General features: G+C 40.6%; 1 protein-coding gene across 11 annotated transcripts in view; it reads left to right on the forward strand.

The window, feature by feature from the left end:
- ZNF462 (zinc finger protein 462) overlaps positions 1 to 20731 on the forward strand; it is a 156432-nt gene that overhangs the window by 39728 nt on the left and 95973 nt on the right. For 10 of the 11 annotated variants that reach the window (XM_025282178.3, XM_025282184.3, XM_044940397.2 and 7 more), the window contains exon 2: positions 20330 to 20579. In XM_025282178.3, the coding sequence (XP_025137963.2) occupies positions 20357 to 20579 (223 nt within the window). In that variant the 5' untranslated portion in view covers positions 20330 to 20356. Of the gene's footprint in view, positions 1 to 16841; positions 17489 to 20329; positions 20580 to 20731 lie in introns of those variants that run through there. The other variant, XM_025282180.3, reaches the window with a different exon arrangement.

The raw sequence follows: 20731 nt of genomic DNA on the forward strand, positions 1-20731 counted from the left end.
AAAGTAATAACATCTTGTTGAAAGAAAAATATGTTAAATTATTAAGTAGAAAGTGTCATTCACCTGGGCCCACACTCAGGTGAATTATCTGGTAAATATTAGAGACTTTATCTCATATTTTCCAATTGTTATGTCTCTCTGTTTTCTTGTACAAGTGCATTGGCTAGGATTTCCACAATGCTAGGTAATAGTGATGATCCTTGTCTGATTTTTATTTGAATTTTTATAATGTATTATTATTAAGCATGCTGCTGAGTTTTATATATATATACATTAAAATGTTTATATATATCTTACTAAAACATCTTAATAATAAATAGTTCTGGGATTTCATCAAATGGTGTCCAGTCCCTCTATGTTGATGAAATCATTTTTTTCTTCTTTGACTTCCTAATATGGTAGAATATAGATTTTCTTTTTTGGCTGTGCATGGCTTCTGGGATCTTAGTTCTCCAACCAGGGGTTGAACTGCGCCCTCAGCAGTGACAGTCTTAACCACTGGACCACCAGAGAGTTCCCTAGATTTTCTTGTACTGAAATACTGCCTTCCTTTAGTGAACCCCACTTGAGCATGGAGTGATATTCTTGTAATATGCACCTGGATTTTATTGTGAATTTTTTCCCTGATGTTTCTAAGTGCATTGGTCTACTTTTATTATTTTTATATTACTATTTGTTGTTTTGGCAGTGAGCTTTGGTATTTATGCTACACTGTAGTGTGTTTGGAGATAAATTGGTGAAACTCTTATGCTTTAGACTTTGGACCAATTTAAAAATCATCTGATATACTGAATTTTTGAAAACCTTCTTTGATTGGGTTTCTTTTCTTGGATTAATTTTGGTAGTGTATGTGTTTCCAGACAATCATCTCTGACACTTAGGTTTACAAATATTATTATGAGTTGTACATAGTAATTTTTAAATTATATTTTATTTTCATTTACATTCTGGATGTTTTCTGCTTATAATTTTTTTATATTTGTGTTTTGCCTTCCCTCCACTTATTAGGCTAGATAGTGGTTTTTATTTAATTTTGCACAGAATTGCATTTTTAAAAAATAAGTGATTACTCAGTCAGTTTTATTGGGGTTTTTTTTGACTCCTGATTTTTTTATCTTTATCTTAATTAAATTCTTTCTTGCTGTTTTTCTTGAGTTAGGTGTTTAATTCATTTATTCTTATTTCTTGATTTACAAGAAGTATTATTATTTCTTCATAATTTTCATAGAGCTATGAAATTTCCTCTGAGTACAGCTTTTCTAAATTCCACATTTTACATAATAAGATTTTTAAAGTCACATTCTGTAGTTGAGTTTTTGTTTCTGGTTATCCTGATTGTTTAAAAGAATGTTAACGATTTTTTTTCAAGTGTTTGGAATTTCTAGTTTTCTTTTATCCCCAGGTTTTGCTGCAGTGTAAATAGAAATGATAGACTACTTTTTTTCTATTTGTAATTTATTATCTCTTAATTCTGGCATTATAGACACTTGTAAGCCTCCATGGGCATTTGAAAACCTTTGTAAATGTGTCATGCTGCTGCTGCTGCTGCTAAGTCGATTCAGTCGTGTCTGACTCTGTGCGACCCCATAGACGGCAGCCCACCAGGCTCCCCTGTCCTTGGGATTCTCCAGGCAAGAACACTCGAGTGGGTTGCCATTTCCTTCTCCAAAACATGAAAGTGAAAAGTGAAAGTGAAGTCTCTCAGTTGTGTGCGACTCTTAGTGACCCCATGGACTGCAGCCCCCCAGGCTCCTCCACCCATGGATTTTCCAGGCAAGAGTACTGGAGTGGGGTAAATGTATCATACTTGCTTGAAATGAAGATGTGCTTCCTGTTTACACGATACAGAATTTGAAATGTATCTCAACTCAATTTTATTAATTCTGTTAATTCTATCCTTAGTTTTCTTTCTCCATTTAACATATTAAGAACTTACGTCTGTTTCTTCTTGTATCACCTTTTTTTTCTTTCTCCAGTTGGTGCTGTTGGAGGCATAAATATTCATGATCAATCTTCATTGTGATTTTTTTTTTACATAATTTTTTACATTATTAAATATTCACGTTTGGGGTTTTTTTTTTGGCTATGCCACATGGCATGTAGGATCTTAGTTCCCTGACCAGGGATCAAACTTGTACCCCCTACAGTGAAAGGGTGAAGTCCTAACCACAGGACAGGCAGGGAATTCCCTGAATATTCACTTTTAAACTTTTAAAAATAGAATTTATTTTCTTCTACATTTGTTGTTATTTTCTCTCTCTATTTTTACAAAAATTTGAAGCTAAGCTTATAGGCTTTTTTATCTTGAATTGAACCATGATTAATATTTATCAATATCCCTACTTTTCTTTTCTTGATATACTTTGACCATAATTTTAAAGCATTTGTGTCATTTTGCTATATGTGTGTCCCTTGTAGACAAAATGCATTTGGAGTTTGTTTTTGAATCTAGTCTTGGAATATTTTCCATAGTCATTGTCCAGTTCACATTTATGGTTTATCTTCTGTACTTGATTCTGATTAATTTTTTGCATGTACTTGTGTATTTCTATGCACTTTCCTTTGTTCTCTGTTTTTTACTCCATGGGCTGTGTTTTCTTTGATCAAAAAGAAATTAAAAGTTATGCAGTCAATTTTTATTTTTATTATTAATTAAAATTTTAACTTTAACACCTCTGTTTATAAACTCTAGAAAGAATGCTATCACATATTTGTATATATCCTTCTGTGAGACTTGAGAATGTTCTCCCACATCTGTTTATCTTCTAAGGCCTCTTCACCCCCACATCTTTATTTTTGTTGTTATGCTTGAGGATTCCCAATTCTATATAATTTTATTGTTATTATTATATGGAATAACCTATTGTTATTATAATTGTTCCCCTGAAGGGATTGTAATTTTGTTTTGTAATTATTATAAATTGATCAGTCTTTGTTTTTAATGTAAGTGGATTCAGTGTTCACATCCTTTCCTTACCTCTAAATTCCCTGTTCTTGAGATCTTGATTTTGAACTTTCCCTTGGATATACTACATCACTGAATAGAAATAGATTCTGAAGAAAACTCACTAAGTGCTGCATTCTCTTACCATGCTGATTGGAAAATGTGGGGTTTTTTTATTATTACTTTTATACATGGTTGCAAATTCAGTTGGGAAATGAATACTCTGATCATGCTCTTTCTCTGTAGACATCCACTCACTTCTTTCCATCATTGAAAGTTACTGGGAAGAACTCTGTGGCTGTCTGGACTTATCTCCCTGCAATTGACTAAAAATCTTGACTTTATGGAAATCAGTGTTTATCCTAGAAAACTGTAACTTTACCAGAATGTCTCAATTTTGATGATTCTGTTACTTTTCTTTGGAACATCAGATATTCCTTTATTTCAAGGAAGTTAGTTTCCATCACGGATTTGAGCATCTTTTGTTTTGCTGTCTACTTCGAGAATACCTTTTATCTGTATGTTGGGTCTGTGTTTTCAAGCCCTCTTATCTGTCATCTTCTCTGTTTGCTTTCATCTACTTGTCCTTTTCCTCTGCATTTTGTGCAGTGTTTTGAAGACTGTTTTCCATATCATCAACTCTGTTTTTGGTTTGTGGATTTTGCCTCTTATTACTTTAATGTATTTATTGGTTCTGCAGTGATATTATTTTTGTTGTCAGTTTCTTTCTTCAACTGCCAGCTTCTCTTTTATCTCATTCTGATGTTTTATCACCTTATCTTTGATATCTTCTTTTATATTATCTGTTGTTTTATATAATATTCTTCTGTGCCCTGTTCTTTCAAAATAGATTGTTCATTGGTCTTTTCCATGCCATGTTTCTTTCACTTTTTTTTGACCTCAGTTCATTTTTTCCTAACTTATATTTAATTAGGATATACCTCTGAGAACTTTCTTTTGCCTTCCAAGTAAGGAGGGTAGTATCTTAAATTTCGTTCTGAAGTCCTGCTTACTTCTGCTTTCACAACCTGAATCTGGGTGTTGATGGCTTGTCTTTCTTCTGTAGCCTTCAGCAATCTACAAAGGTCCTGGTTAGATGCGTTGGTACGACACAGTTGATGAACTCTGTGATTCTAAGTTTTAAATCCTGCTTTTGATTTGAGGGTCCAGTGGATCTACTGGTTTGGGGTGGGCAATTTTTTTTCTTTGTTTATATTTTCCTCTTTCTTTTCCTTTACTCAAGCCTTTGTTTGTAATTTGAGACAGTTAGCCACCTTTTTTTTTTTTCTGGAAGTCCCTTGGTCAGCTGAAAGCACATACCCTTCTTTTGAGGGATTTCCAAACACATTTATGTTTTCAAATGTTGATTCTTACAACAGATTTAACTCAGAACTGCAGCTTTAGTGTGATAATCAAATAACCACTCCAAGTTTGAAAGTGTTTTCTAGTAAGATTTTGTTTACTAAGAAAGCTTCCTGTCATGGAAGAGTCTAGGGTCCTCAGGATTTACCCAACTCTTTGTATTTTTTGGATGAAGCACTCCAATTCTTTCCTTTGTGGATTGCCACATCCCACTTTAGAAATATCAAGGACACCATGTCATGAATGGTTTGAAATTATTCAGTGAGATGAATATCAGTATCAGCATTGTCTTGGCCACAGTGTTCATTCTTTCACAGATATTAACTTTGTTTTTTACGGGTGTGCTCTTACTAACTTCTGATGCTCGATTCTACAACTTAGTATTTTCCCAGTAATTGCTAAATAAGAAGTGAAATATTTGCAAACATGAGTCCTCTCCTAGGCTCTTTAAAGACTGCATAGCTATTATCATATTCACTCAATCAACAGCCCTTGTAAGTAGGATTCCCAGTGCAAAGAGAAGGAAACTCAGCATTTTAGCTGGTGGTCTCAGGGACTGGAAGGAAAAGTTGAGCTTTATCTTAAAACTGGAGTGAGCATCAAAATCACCCTGAGGGCTTGTTAAAAATATGGATTGTGGGCCCTACCCCAGAGTTTCTGATTCACTGAGTCTGGAGTGGAACATGAGAAATTCCATTCTTAATGAATTCTTGGCGGATGATGATATTGCTGGTCTAGGGACCTCTCTTTGAGAATCATTTACTTAAAGGATGAAAATTACGTGGATCTTCAAAATGTCCATGCAAGTATTCTATGGGAAGAAAAACACGGACAAACATGGAGATCTCAGCATCTTCCTGATTTCCAAGTCATTCTTTTCATTATGATAAGGGACCCTTTCCTAAGAGATTTTACAGGGAATATTTGAAAAGTTAAAGATGATTTCTGGCCTTTTGGATACATTTAGCTTTTAAAAAATTTTTAAATTTATTTTTGGCTGTTCTGAGTCTGTGTTGCTGCACATGGGCTTTCTCTGTTTGCTGCGAATGGGGGCCACTCTAGTTTCGGTACGCAGACCTCTCATTGCAGCGGCTTCTCGTGTGGAACATGGGCTCTAGAGAGCCTGGGCTTCTGTAGATGTAACGCCTGGGCTCAGTGGTTGTGGCTCCTGGGCTTAGTTGCTCCGTGGCATGTGGGATCTTACTGGATCAGAGATCGAATCTGTGTCTCCTGCGTTGGCAGGCAAATTCTTTACCACTGAGCCAACAGGGAAGTCCACATTTAGGTTTTCATATCCAACAAATGGATAGAGAGATCTATTAGGAATATAGATAAATCTATATACTTAATATATATGGTATTAGTAAACATGGTGAAATATTCTAAGTTGTGGTTGGTTCTAGGACATGATAACATAATTTGGAGTGATGGCTTCACCAATAGTCTGGAATTATCGGTCTGAGCCACTTACTAGCTGTGCCACAAGGAGAAAGCTTTCCTGCCAGTCGTTTGGAGGACTGACTGCTCTTCGCCTTTGTTTAAATGAACTGACCCTGATATTTCCAGATACCCCTAAGACTCATTCAGCCAGCCTCTTCAGTGACTTTGTTGGCAGAGCACATTTTCCATAAGAAACAAGACGATGTTTCTCATGGGGTAGATTTGGCGGGCATAAAGCTACTACATAACCTTGTTCTGATTCTACGAGGTTGGATTCTGAGGGAAGATAATTCAGTGTTATAGCTCTCGTCCTTCTGTGTATACCTTTGTCAGCAACTTTCAGGCTTCCAAATGTGTTTCCAAAGCAGGGGCACACTGTTTGCATGCCTAAGAAGATCTTTGAACAGTCAAACTGCAGACGATGGATTTTGCACCTTTTCAGTTAAGCTCCTGAGTATAGAATTCAGAGTGGAGGAGACACTGGGGGTTATGCTGGAATCTGCCTCCTCAGTGAAGAAACACTCCTGTTAGTGAGAATATATGGAGTATGGACTTCAAGTGTGAATAGCTATTAATGAACTGAATAACATTTATAGAGCATTTTCACTGCTGATTTCCTTTCCCAAATTATGGAATTCAACAGATTTTTTTTCCTCCTGCTCCAGAGAATATGTTCCAGAAACCTTGGGCAGACTAATTTTCCTGAGACCTTCAGTTTCACAAGCTAAAAAATGAAAATATTGGGCCATGTTGGACTAAATGGTCTTTGAGATCTCCTCTCATAATTTATTGTTGCAATATTTTTAGAGAAGCCAAGGAGAGAAAACTCTAAAGTGTTAGTCCACTCAGTCATGTCCAACTCTTTGGGACCCCATGGACTATCGCCCGCCAGGCTCCTCTGTTCATGAAATTATCCAGGCAAGAATACTGGAGTGGGTTGCCATTTCCTTCCTCCCAGGGGATCTTCCTGAACCAGGGATCAAACCTGGGTCTCCTGCATTGCAGGCAGATTCTTTACCCTCTGAGCCACCAGGGAAGAGCTTGAGAAACTCTGCTTTTGTCTAATGTTGTTATATTGCTTTGGCCAAAAAGTTCATTTAGATTTTTCTGTACCACCTTACAGAAAAATCCTGAATGATTGTTTTGACCAACATGATAGTTCCCTCTACTGAAAAGGTTTATACAGTTTTGAGCTACAGGGGAGAATGGTTCCTCTGGGTTTCCAGAATCTTTGCAAACAAGAATTGAAAGGTTTTTTGGTGGAGTGTAGGCAACCAGACTGGAGAAGGAAATGGCAACCCACTCCAGTACTCTTGCCTGGAAAATTCCATGGATGGGGGAGCCTGGTAGGCTGCAGTCCATGGGGTCGCACAGAGTTGGACACGACTGAAGCGACTTAACAGCAGCAGCAGCAGGCAACCAGACAGTCCAGTGAAGACCCAGGTGATGATTCCAGGTGTCACATCAGTTCAGGGGAGCTGAGCAGTGTTAGAAATACGTGGTGGAATGGTGTCACCAGAGTACCTTCTCCCATTTGATCCTTTTTGTTTCCTTATTTGGCTGCACGGGGTCTTCGTTGCTGCATGTGGCCTTTCTCTAGTTGTGGTGAGCGGGGGCTACGCTCTGGTTGTGGTCTGCAGGCTTCTCGTTGCAGTGGCCTCTCTTGTTGCTGAGCACGGACTCTAGAGCGCAAGCTCAGTAGTAGCGGCACATGGGCTTAGCTGCCCTAAGGCGTGTGGAATCTTTCCAAACCAGGGATAGTCCAGTCCCCTGCACTGGCAGGTGGATTCTTACCCACTGGACCACCAGGGAAGTCCCTCAGATAGTGAGGAAAGTAAGATGGCCTCTTCACATATGACGAACAAGTGGGAACTTAGAAGTCTTCCTATCTCAGTCGTCAGCCAAGCACTGTGATGTGGCTTCATGAACTTTATTAGCTGACTGGGGGCAGGATCATATGGTGCTAAGTTTTATTTTGCTTTTCTGGTCATGGAAGCTCTCTGGAATTGCTTAGCTTCCTAAATGTTTAGTTTGTGTTGGTACCACTGGTTTAATTTCCTCCTGGAATGCAGGCATGCGTACACTCATTCATCCCACAGGTCATGTCAGGGAGGGCCAGATCTATGCTGGACCCTGAGGATATAAGAACCAGAAGGAACATAGTACTTATCCTTTGAAGAGTGATTTTGATTAGCCTGGGGCCCCATCACTTTGAGAGAAGATATTTTTTTATGTTGGAGAAGAGAAAGTGTGCATGATATTTTTCATAGAAATTTTAGTTGGACGCCGTGTGCTAACTTCAGGACTTGACAATTTTTAATGATGTTAAGCCCTTATCCACAAAACCCATAGGGTCATCATCAGTGCAAGGGGCTTATCACTAAAGAAAGATGGACCAGTAGCATGCCTTAATGTTGGATTTTTCTTGAAACATTTATAGTAAAATGCCCAAATCAGAAAAATAAAATCATAGGACAGGAAGGCTGCTGAAGTCATTATGAATCATAGAATCATAGAATATTTGAGCTTGCTGAACATCTAGTCCAGAGTTTCCCCGGCCAGGACCACATGAAAGGCTTATGAAGGCAGGTGGCTTATATTCAGAAACTGAAAATACCTCAAGACCACTCGTGACAGGGTTTCCAGCCTCCCCATTTTTGTCATTTTGAACCAGATCATTCTTTCTTACGGGGTTTGTCCTGTGCATTGTAGGATGTTTAGCAACATCCCTGACCTCTCCCCATTAGATGCCAGTAACACCACCTCCTCAGCCAGTTGTGAGAACTGAAAATGTCTCGAAATATTCCTGGGCTGCAGTCTGTGGGGGCAAGAGTGCCCCTTCTTGCGACCACTGCTCTATGACAGCGTAGGACAGAAGAAGACTCTAACTCTCATGGCCAATCTTTTTATGTTCGATTGGAATCCAGTCATTCCTAAGGTCTGCTTCATTCATTCATTTGTTCATTCATTCAACGCATTTGCTGAGTACCCGTGGTGTGAATTGTCTCCAGTGCTGAAAATACCCATGTAAATAGACAGGCCTGCTCTCAGGCCTCTGTTCTTGCAGAGGGAGACCCCACGGGTGTCATAGCCGCAGTGAAGCAACTTACAAGGCAGCATACCATGGTAGAGAGGATGTGAGTACGGTCAGAGTGGTGGATGGGGACTCGGTTTCATGGGAGTAGGGAAAGCGGGCTAGTTCGATGGACTTGTGAGGAAGCTCCTAGAACTTTGAGCCCAGAACTGCATGAGGAGGAGTCAGCCATATAAAACAGGGCATTTATTTGCCTCTGAGTATAATAAAAAGCGAAGGATGAATTAAGTCAGAAAAAAATCTTTCAAACTGTGAGAAGAAAATTTTATAAAACCCTCCCATTGTACAAAAAGGTTGACTATCATAGTCTAATCTCTTCATTTAGCGAATAGTCCAAGTAAACGCTTCCAAAGACTTGTTCAAGGTGAAGGTGGGAGGAGAGGTTGTCACACCTGCTGAGAACGAATTCTTTTACTTGTTGGAGAGGCATTTCTGTATCCTTGTCTTTTTTTTTTTTTTTTTTTTGAGCGGCTCGATAGTGAATAAGCTGAAAAGTTTGTTGCAAAGTGAGATTTATCATTAAGGATTTATGGAATGTGGGGCTTGGTCAAGTGCCTGGGCCACTGTAGTGTTTTCACATGGTGATAAAAAAGAAAATTCTGTTGTGTTGGCAGACAAATGTCTTAACTTTCTGCTTAGAAGTTCTTGAGGTGCAGCAAGTAAACTTACTTGGTGAGAGTAGATTGAAGATTACAAGAGAAAAGAAATTCCTTCAGTTCAGTTCAGTTCAGTCGCTTAGTCGTGTCCGACTCTTTGCAACCCCGTGGACTGCAGCATGCCAGCCTTCTCTGTCCATCACCAACTCCTGGAGCTTACTTAAACTCATGTCCATTGAGTTGGTGATGCCATCCAACCATCTCATCCTCTGTCATCCCCTTCTCCTCCCACCTTCAATCTTTCCCAGCATCAGGGTCTTTTCCAGTGAGTCACTTCTTTGCATCAGGTGGCCAAAGAATTGGAGTTTCAGCTTCAACATCAGTCCTTCCAATGAACACTCAGAACTGATCTTTAGAATGGACTGGTGGATCTCCTTGCAGTCCAAGGGAGTCTCAAGAGTCTTCTCCAACACCACAGTTCAAAAGCATCAATTCTTTGGTGCTCAGCTTTCTTTATAGTCCAACTCTCACATCCATACATGACCACTGGAAAAACCATAGCCTTGACTAGACAGATCTTTGTTGGTAAAGTAATATCTCTGCTTTTTAACATGCTGTCTAGGTTGATCATAGCTTTCCTTCCAAGGAGCAAGCGTCTTTTAAATTCATGGCTGCAGTCACCATCTGCAGTGATTTTCAAACCCAAAAACATAAAATGTCTCACTGTTTCCATTGTTTCCCCATCTATTTAAATTCCTTAGCTATCATTAAAAATATATATATTCCTAATTCTTGGGTATCTGCCAAATCCATACATAAACACATAGTTTGTTTTTCCTGTTTTCCTGGAATAAGGGTGGGAGAACCAGTGGATCTGAATGGGCTAGTTGGTTAGTTTAATAAGAGGAAAGACAACCTTCTAATGATTTCTGATTGAGGTGGAAACCAAGGGGAGAAAGAAAGAAATCACAATCTTCATGAACAGGAGGACTTCGGAGTGTTCACAATTCATGATTCACACAAGCCCAGCCACTGTTTACCTTTCTAGAAAGCAATCTGCTTAGGGCTTTCATCCTGACAGGTAGTTAGATCAGGAACTAGGGTGTGATTATATTTTGTCAAATATAAGAAAGACTGGAAAGGTCATTGCATTGCGTGAGTCAGGGCTTTGTGTACCACAGATAGAGGCATTCTTGGGGCAATTCTCATTTAAAGAAGTGACTTGTCTGAATTTTCTGAGCGAACCATGAGCACAAAGCCATGAATAAGTCTTGCAGGGATTAAACTGGGATTTTTGTGGGCTTTCCCTCAAATACAAAAGGTTCTTATACTTCCATATACTTTCAAAAGCCATAGATCCTTTCATTTTGTTTTGTTTTTCACCAAAAGTAATAGGGAGCAAGGTAAGTTGTTCAAACGGTTTCTGGATTCATTCACTCTGTGTGTGTATTCATCTCAGTCGTGTCTGACTCTTTGTGACCCCATGGACTGTAACCTGCCAGGCTCCTCTGTCCATGGAATTTTCCCAGCAAGAATATTGGAATGGGTTGCCATTTCCTTCTCCATTTCACTCACTGAAACTGTAGAATTTAGACTTTGTGGAGTTGGCCAGACTTCCTGGGCCAGGCACAGATCTGGCCCTGAAGACATGCTCAAGGCCTGTGGTCACAGAGACCTTCAAACCCACAGAGGAGCTGCTCAGAGCGTGGTTTGGTCTTTCATGATGTGGAAGATGTCTTTGAATGCAGCTTGTGCTTACTCTGCGTCTTAATCAGTTCTGTAATGAAGACCCAGCAGCATATCTGCAACTTCCCTTTAATTTTACAATTTTTATAATGAGAGTTCTTGTAGTGTGCAAAGTGCCTGTGGAAATGCAGCCAGCATTCTGAAGAGTCTATGAAGGAACACCGTGATTCTCTGTCTCCGCCACTGGGGCAAGGTTTGGCTTTAGAGGCAAGAAATCGGGTCTTTCTTGGTCTCAGACAAGAATGTCTTCAGAGTTTCCAAGGAACTTCCAGATGGACTCATGACATTTCAGAGAATTCATTCAATCCAGAGAATAGTTTTCTGTCATTTGGAAGAACAAAATGAGCCGGGATCTCATTTGTCATGGTTGCCTTTTGAGAATTTTAGCATGTGGAGGCATCTTCATTTGTTTTGTTTCTCAAGGAGAATATTGTTGAGACGCTTCTCAGAACAGGATTTATCTGGCGAACTGCAGGTTCCCCTTCCCAGACAATGAAGTCTAAAGCTCCTGAGATACCACCCTGCTTCCTCCCTTTCTTTTCTAGTCCCTTCTCTCCTCTTTTATCTCCTTGTTCAAATCACACGCTTCCTTTTCTAAGGACAGGAGAGCTGGCAGGCTGCCTATTGGCCTGTTGGCCTCAATTAGCCTTATATCATTGCAAAGGAATGCATGAATTCTCCAGAAGGTATGTACTATCTCTTTCTGTATTAGACACTCACTACCTGCTTTCATAACAGATCACTCAGAATGGCTTCTTGTTTACATATCTGATACTTTGGAGGGGGGGTCACTTGGATTAAATCATCTCATTTGAATAATGATCCCCAAGGTACCTGTTATGAAATACTACTTCAACATGCTCTGTAAAACTTGAAAACTTGATTCAGGAGAACAAAGCTAAAATAAGAGAGAACCTGAAGACTAGCATCCTTGGTGGGGAGGGGGCTGGGGTTATTAACCTGCGGACTGTCTGTTTCAGACTTTGTCCTGGAGATGCACCAGGCCAACCACATGAAACAGAGGCCATCCATGGGCATTGGCAGCATTCAGGGTCACCTAGTATTTCTCTGCTGCTATTTAAATTCTGTCTCATCTTGAGGGTTACATATGTGATTGCAAATTAATCCTTTCTCTTCTGAAAATTTGGTTTTGAGGAACAGCTGTGTCTCCCTTCTGAATTCCTTAATTATTTATCCTTCCTGATATGTTAAACCTTTCATTAGTGTGGTGAATTGCCAAGAGTACACAGAACTGCTTAGATCATGTAGCAAGCAGTATAAACACTGGATAGGACATTTGAAGACACCACATGGTGAGCCAGAATCTATAGTTGTAGCAAATGTGGGATTGATGGAGGTAGCTTGTTGAAAGTTCTTTGTTGGTTTATTTTGCTGGCTTATTATTTTGTTAAATCACTATACCATAGGAAGAATATGTATGTCATTGGTAATTATTCGGAAGTGTTGTAACAGAACGCCTGTTAAATTTGGAGGGCACATGCCCATGTCTGAGTTCAAATTAAATCAAGAAAGTTATTTTATATCTACATACACATATGTATATATGTATGTGTAGAGAACAAGCACCCTATGATATATGTGTGTGTATATGGGCATGCATGGGCTCTGGTGTGTGTGTGTGTGTGTATACACACACATATTCTGTATTTGCATTTGTAAGTATGGTTCCATAACAACTGTTCCTGAAAGAAGGTTTTACCTCCATTTCTTGGAACACTCCTGGTTGGAAAGATGCTTTAAATGATTTTTAAATTATTAGCACTACCACTTGGACTATTACAAGGGTAAATGATAAGTAGTGATACACAACACACCTTGTTGCTGAAAGTAGCAACCCACACATACAAGTGGATTAGTGATTTTTTTCCCCCTCATTTTTCAGCCTAAGCATGAAAATTCTGCTTTCTTCCCAAACCATGTTCTTGGGGCTTGAAATGAAAGGTGTTAACCTCCCAAAACATCCCTCAGCTCTTTAACCTCCTCATAGCAACAGTTTCTGATCTCAAATACATTTGCATTGTGGAATGATCTTTGAAGTTTCTGATTTTTCTGTCTTCCAGCTGAACAGTTCCAAAGTTTATGCCTTCCACGACCTGACCTTGGGTAATTGGTTTTTCCATTCATAGGAAAGGAGAAAGTAAAAGCACAGACAACAGGTGCTCACTAAAGCCTTTTCTTAGAGTTATGATTCAGGAGAACTGGGAAGTTCAGCGTCTTATAAATGAAACTGGGTTTCTGGAGTGGACAGAGGAAAGGCATCTTACGGTGTTTCTGGTTCTATTTCTCAGAGGCTTTGAAGCATATAATTAGTTGCTCCTGAATCCCTGGGGCTGCAGCGCTTCACGGCTTTATTTCTGGTCTGCAGTCCTTCAGTCCGGGAACAGTGTAGGTCCAGACAAGGCCTGCACGTTTTCACGTGGACACTTCCTGGAGACAGTGGGGATTTTGACTAAAAATACTCATGCTGCATGCAAGCTTGGAGAACAGTGCTCCCCAGCCTGACCTGGGTGCAGGTTGGTGGGGGCAGGATTGTGGAAGCACCCTCCAGCAACCCAGGGTGCCTCCCTTCTCCTGTTGGGTCTGGCAGTGAGTGGGGAGGACCCAGGATGAACCCCTGGAATGTAACCTTTCACTTTCACAGGAGGAAAACAGAGGCATAATCAGCTCCTGGGGATTGTAAACACAGAACATGGTGGGCACATGGTAGAAATTAAAATCGGTGATTTAAAAAAATTGAAGTATAGTTGATTTACAATGTTGTGTTACTTTCTGACATACAGAAAGCAATTCAGTTATACATATATATATTATATATATATATATAAAATATATTCCTTTTCAAATTCTTTTCCGTTAGAGTTTATTATAAGATATTGGACATATTTCCTTGTGCTGTACAGTAGGACTTTGTTATTTCATATATAGTAATTTGCTAATCTCAAACTCCTAATTTATCCTTCCCCCCACTCCCCTTTCCCTTTTGGTAACCATAAGTTTATTTACTATGTCTTTGAGTCAATTTGTTTTGTAAATAAATTGACAATTGCTGTTGTTAAGATTGAGAAAGAACAGCCACTGGCCATTCTTTCCATTTCCCTATTCTCAAGTGTGTATTCCCAACCTTTCACAAGATCTCTGGATTTTCCTTAAAAATGTCTTCAAGAGTTTATCCAACATGAAAGTTGGGTTTTGAGTTTTCCATCAAAATCCCACCTCATGAAACACCCAGCCTATAAATGTAAAGTGAACAAACCAACCAATGGTAATCAGTAGTAATGCAGAGTCATGGAAAATTGGAATAGTCTAGAGCCTAGACCATTCAGGTATGACCTAAATCAAATCCCTTATGATTATACAGTGGAAGTGAGAACTAGATTTAAGGGACTAGATCTGATAGGTAGAGTGCCTGATGAACTATGGACAGAGGTTTGGGACATTGTACAGGAGACAGGGATCAAGACCATCCCCATGGAAAAGAAATGCAAAAAAGCAAAATGGCTTTCTGGGGAGGCCTTACAAATAGCTGTGAAAAGAAGAGAAGCGAAAAGCGAAGGAGAAAAGGAAAGATATAAGCATCTGAATGCAGAGTTCCAAAGAATAGCAAGAAGAGATGAGAAAGCCTTCTTTAGCGATCAGTGCAAAGAAGTAGAGGAAAACAACAGAATGGGAAAGATTAGAGATCTCTTCAAGAAAATTAGAGATACCAAGGGAACATTTTATGCAAAGATGGGCTCGACAAAGGACAGAAATGGTATGGATGGACGTAAAAGAAGCAGAAGATATTAAGAAGAGGTAGCAAGAATACACAGAAGAACTGTACAAAAAAAGACCTTCACGACCCAGATAATCACGATGGTGTGATCACTCACATAGAGCCAGACATCCTGGAATGTGAAGTCAAGAGGGCCTTAGAAAGTATCACTACGAACAAAGCTAGTGGAGGTGATGGAATTCCAGTGGAGCTATTTCAAATCCTGAAAGATGATGCTGTGAAAGTGCTGCACTCAGTATGCCAGCAAATTTGGAAAACTCAGCAATGGCCACAGGACTGGAAAAGGTCAGTTTTCATTCCAATCCCAAAGAAAGGCAATACCAAAGAATGCTCAAACTACCGCACAATTGCACTCATCTAACACGCTAGTAAAGTAATGCTCAAAATTCTCCAAGCCAGGCTTCAGCAATACGTGAATTGTGAACTTCCAGATGTTCAAGCTGGTTTTAGAAAAGGCAAAGGAACCAGAGATCAAATTGTGAACATCTGCTGGATCATGGAAAAAGCAAGAGAGTTCCAGAAAAAACATCTATTTCTGCTTTATTGACTATGCCAAAGCCTTTGACTGTGTGGATCACAATAAACTGTGGAAAATTCTGAAAGAGATGGGAATACCAGACCATCTGACCTGCCTCTTGAGAAACCTATATGCAGGTCAGGAAGCAACAGTTAGAACTGGACGTGGAACAATAGACTGGTTCCAAATAGGAAAAGGAGTACGTCAAGGCTGTATATTGTCACCCTGCTTATTTAACTTATATGCAGAGTACATCATGAGAAACACTGGACTGGAAGAAGCACAAGCTGGAATCAAGATTGCTGGGAGAAATATCAATAACCTCAGCTATGCAGATGACACCACCCTTATGGTAGAAAGTGAAGAGGAACTAAAGAGCCTCTTGATGAAAGTGAAAGAGGAGAGTGAAAAAGTTGGCTTAAAGCTCAATATTCAGAAAACTAAGATCATGGCATCTGGTCCCATCACTTCATGGGAAATAGATGGGGAAACAGTGGAAATAGTGTCAGACTTTATTTTGGGGGGCTCGAAAATCACTGCAGATAGTGACTGCAGCCATGAAATTAAAAGACACTTACTCCTTGCAAGGAAAGTTATGACCAACCTAGATAGCATATTGAAAAGCAGAGACATTACTTTGCCAACAAAGGCCCATCTAGTCAAGGCTATGGTTTTTCCAGTGGTCATGTATGGATATGAGAGTTGGACTGCAAAGAAAGCTGAGCTCTGAAGAATAGATGCTTTTGAACTGTGGTGTTGGAGAAGACTCTTGAGAGTCCCTTGGAGTGCAAGGAGATCCAACCAGTCTATTCTAAAGGAGATCAGCCCTGGGATTTCTTTGGAAGGAATGATGCTAAAGCTGAAACTCCAGTACTTTGGCCACCTCATGCGAAGAGTAGACTCATTGGAAAAGACTCTGATGCTGGGAGGGATTGCAGGCAGGAGGAGAAGGGGACGATAGAGGATGAGATGGCTGGATGGCATCACCGACTCAATGGACGTGAGTTTGAGTGAAGTCCAGGAGTTGGTGATGGACAGGGAGGCCTGGTGTGCTGCAATTCATGGGTCGCAAAGAGTTGGACACGACTGAGCGACTGAACTGACTGACTGAATTGAGAGGTTTCACATTAGGAGGACTAATCACATTAGGTGTTAGCTTATTTGGGAACAAACCCATATTCATCTGCCTGCCAAGACATCGTCATGGATGGTGTTGGGAGTCTAGTCTTCCGATGCCTGTTTGACCTTGAATGGTCTGGAGATACTGCACTGAGAGTAGGAGATGTGGGTGGGGGGTGCTTGTTTGATTTGTAGATTCATCTCATGACCTTTTGAAATAGCATTTCTTTCTAGTTAGTTCAGAAGCTTTCTCTTCTGCTTTTGATTTTGCTGATTTGGTCAGTGGGAAAAAAAAATATTGCTAATAATCTCATTATCACAGCTGTATTTTTAAATAAAGTAAGTAGATAGGAGATCAAGGCTGTTAACTTTAAACCATCATTTGGTAGCTATCAGTGTCTGGTTTAGCCTTTTAGGGTTGCTGTTCTTTCTCGGTTGATGAAACAGTCAAATATGCAAGGGTGTATTTCTCATCTTTGTTCCCATCTTTGTTGTTGGTTTCTCAGAGGATTACCATCTGCTGCAAAAACATCCTTGGGTTGATGAATGGGTCATCCTCAGGTCCGGCTTTCTTTGTCTCTCTCCTCCCCTTTTCCATCTCCTCCTCCTCTCGCTTCTTGCCCATGTGTCCATCCTCAGTCTCATAAACACATCAAGTCTCTGTGTCTTTGATTGTTGAGGCCATGCTGGCAATTTCTGTTTTCTTCTTCTGTCAGTGTCTCCAGGAGCAATGTGTGCACAAAGACAAAATGCCTTTCAGAGGAGGCTACATCCTCATTTCAGGACATCAGATTGAAGGCCGTTCAGCTGTACCTGACGCTGGTTCTCTCGGCAGCCTGGAGATTAACCTCTTCTAAGGCTCTGCGCTATTTTTGAGGTAGAGTCTGCAACAACATTAAAGCTAGAACCCATTAGGAAATCACTTTCATCATCTCTTCTTTTTCCAAATCAGGGCCTTTTTTTTTTTCTGATCTCTAACCCTTTAATCTCCTTTGTAGCAGAACAAGAAGGCTGTTGATTTGTGTTTGCATCCAGTGAAGTCTGAATCCTTGATAACAGCTTTGGAAGACACCAAGATATTAGAGACCCGTGTGGAGAGATGAATTTCATCTCGGGGTGGATGACTTAATGCCAAAGGTGTCCTGCTTTCCTTGGGCAGAACTGTCATTTTTTGGGTGGATGTAGTGAGAAGGAGGCTCAAACTTTCCAAAAGACAGACAGCAGAAAGCCTTCTGTTACATTATTTCTAAAGGCTTGAAGTTTTGAAGGGAAGAGATTTTGTTTTCCTCTCGGCTACACAATGGAGCTTTCAGAGAACCTCTTTTAAAAGGAATAGCTACAGCCTTTGTGTTGAAGGGTGTGCCTGTTGGCAGGGTCTGCTGATGCAGACAGACTGGCTGGTGATTAACAAAGGTCATTAGACTTTGGAATCCGGCAAGCAGAGTCGGATGGTATGTCTTCTGTGTGTGGAAGGACGACTCCCAAGAAGCCAAGGCATTCTGGAGGTCCCCCCCCCCCTCCAGCACACCCCCAAAGGCTGCTGGAGAACAGGGTCATGTCCAGGAACGTCCTGCAGTAACCAGGGCTGTGCTGGGATGAACGTACCAGCCCATCAATCATGGGATAAAAGAACCTTCGGGAGATCCTTGGTGAATGACATGTGAGGAGGAGAAAGGTGCTGCTTTTTCGGGAAGGAGTGAAAACAGTTCCTTCTTTGTTGAGAGGAGGAGGGCAGAGGAGGGGCCCAGACTGCTCCTCTCCTGTTTCCTCTGCCTGTCAGCCTGGCAGCATCCATCCCAGAGAAGCCATGTTGTGCTCGGAGGGGAAGCTCTGAGCTAAAATGGCCGCTCCTAAAGCTCAGAGGACTAGGGCAGCTTAGTGAGACTTAGAGCTTCAGTGACGCAGGAGCTCCTATCTCTTGAAAGTGTGATAAACACATTCAGCAGAGCTGTGGCTTGTTTGGCTGAGATGAAAGGACTAAGCTGGGGGGATGGGGAGCGCACCCTGGATGATCCGCCTTTTTGCTGTGAAGTGTTCTAAATGCAGGAGTCGTCTGCACTATGGAAAAATTTGTTTTCAGGTCTAATGGGCTGTGCGAAAAGGAGAAGTGGGGTGGGGCGTCCGTGTCGGCTGTAATTTGATCCAGAGCTGATAGCAACCTCTTCCACACAATTTGGGTTGGTGCTGAGACAGAAAAAAGCTGGTGTGGCCCGGAACATGGAGGCTGAGTTAGCTGAAAAGAAGTCTGGTGCACAGTTCAGGGTTTATTGAAAAAGGAGAAACTGCTGGGTGAAAGGAGAGAAGGTAAATAAGTGCCTCTCGCCCTACGAGCGCAGGCTGTCCAGAGCTGGACTTGCCAGGAGTTATTTTCACAGGCTATCAGCAGGAGCATTCTTTCAGAGAAAATCCTCCTGTCATAGCTCCTTTCACTACATTGACAGATTCCTCGACTTTATTCCCCTTGCAGAAATAATTGATCTTTTACAATAAAAGTATAGGAAGGTGCTAAATACGATCAATGTAGTGAAAGGTTTGGCTGTGGCTTTTGTGCTTGGACATCTGGTTCTAGATTATGGTGGCTTCGTAGAGTCTGCCATGAGCTCAGTGAAGTAACTCCGTCATTAGGATAATAACTGGGTATCTCGATTCAGGATATACATGAAGATAGGAAGGGCATGCCTTCTAATACATTTTTAACTTCTTAATGATGAGTCTCTCCATTGAGTTTATGGCAAGCTATGTGTATCTTTCAGTCACACAGTAAATAGCAGGGCAGAGGTGGCCAGGGCAAGTTTTGCCTTATTCGAAATCAGCTTCCCAGCTTTTTATGCCCAAGTACGCACTTCACATTCGTAAAGGGGAAAAGTGGAAAAAGAGAAGGTCCTGCCTTAGAAGCCCTTCTTCCAAACCACATGTGTTTCTGTTGCCTTAGTGTGAATCAAGGTACCAAGGTGCAACTTGAAACTAGAAACTGGATTGTCATCTAGAGTTGGTTGTTTGAGAATCTCATGAGAAATATTTTATGACCTAATTAGATTGGAGAAGCTGTTAGGTTATAATTGGTAGGTAGTAAAAAGCAAATAACCATTTAGCTCATGAAAAAAAAAAAATACACTGTGTTAGAAAGGGAAGGAAGGAGGAGGTGTATCTTAATATCAGTTAAGACAGTAGAAGAATGAAAAGTACAGTAAAAGCTTTTTCCACTGCTACTCTGAGGCTCCACACTGTTTCACATTTGGTGATAAAACATTGATGTTCTTGTATTAAAACAGCTAATGAAGATTGAAGTTCACTCTTTCTTCTATATGGGCAGTCTCTTTACTTCTGAGAAGATTCCGGTTCAAAAAGAAAATAGGTCTCAGCCAGAATCAAAGTCAGTATTAACTTACCAAGAAATTTGAAATCAGTCAAGACATTCAAAAACTACGAAAACTTTTGCAGTATTAACGGTTTTCTTGACAAATGGCATTTGAAGATATATCAAGCTAGAAAAAGTTTATCTTTTTTTTTTCCTCCTTTCTTTGAAGTTATGATGTCAAGGACACCATTCCTATTATGTCCGATTTCCTTTCTTTGACCACTGTTCCATCTGGCAAAGTCCAGTGAGAGAAACTGGCTGATACTGGAATTCTTCCGTTAGTGGACCCGTAGCCCCACCAGCTTGGGGGTATGCAATGAGTGCAGGCCTGAAGACGTTTTGTTCTGCCTTCTGCCCCAGGTTCCTAATGTGAGAGAGTAGACCCAGATGATGGAGGTGCTTCAGTGCGATGGCTGTGACTTCAGAGCCCCGTCTTATGAAGATCTCAAGGCGCACATCCAGGATGTCCACACGGCATTTCTGCAGCCAACGGACGTTGCTGAAGACAATGCGAATGAGTCACGATCTGGGTCCATGAATGCCAGTAACCAGACAGAGGTGGAGTTTTCATCTATAAAGGATGAATTTGCGATTGCAGAGGACTTAACAGGTAAATCTGTCCTAGGATCGACGCGTCTGGTGTATTTCACTACCCTCATCTATTTTGAGCCTATAGCTGTGGTTCTTTTTTTAAAATTTTTTGACAGGAAAGTAGGATTTACTGGTGGGCATGAGTAAGAAGGAGACAGCACCAAGACTGTC

The sequence above is a fragment of the Bubalus bubalis genome, chromosome 3 (genome assembly GCF_019923935.1).
Source record: "Bubalus bubalis isolate 160015118507 breed Murrah chromosome 3, NDDB_SH_1, whole genome shotgun sequence".
Lineage (NCBI taxonomy): Eukaryota > Metazoa > Chordata > Mammalia > Artiodactyla > Bovidae > Bubalus > Bubalus bubalis.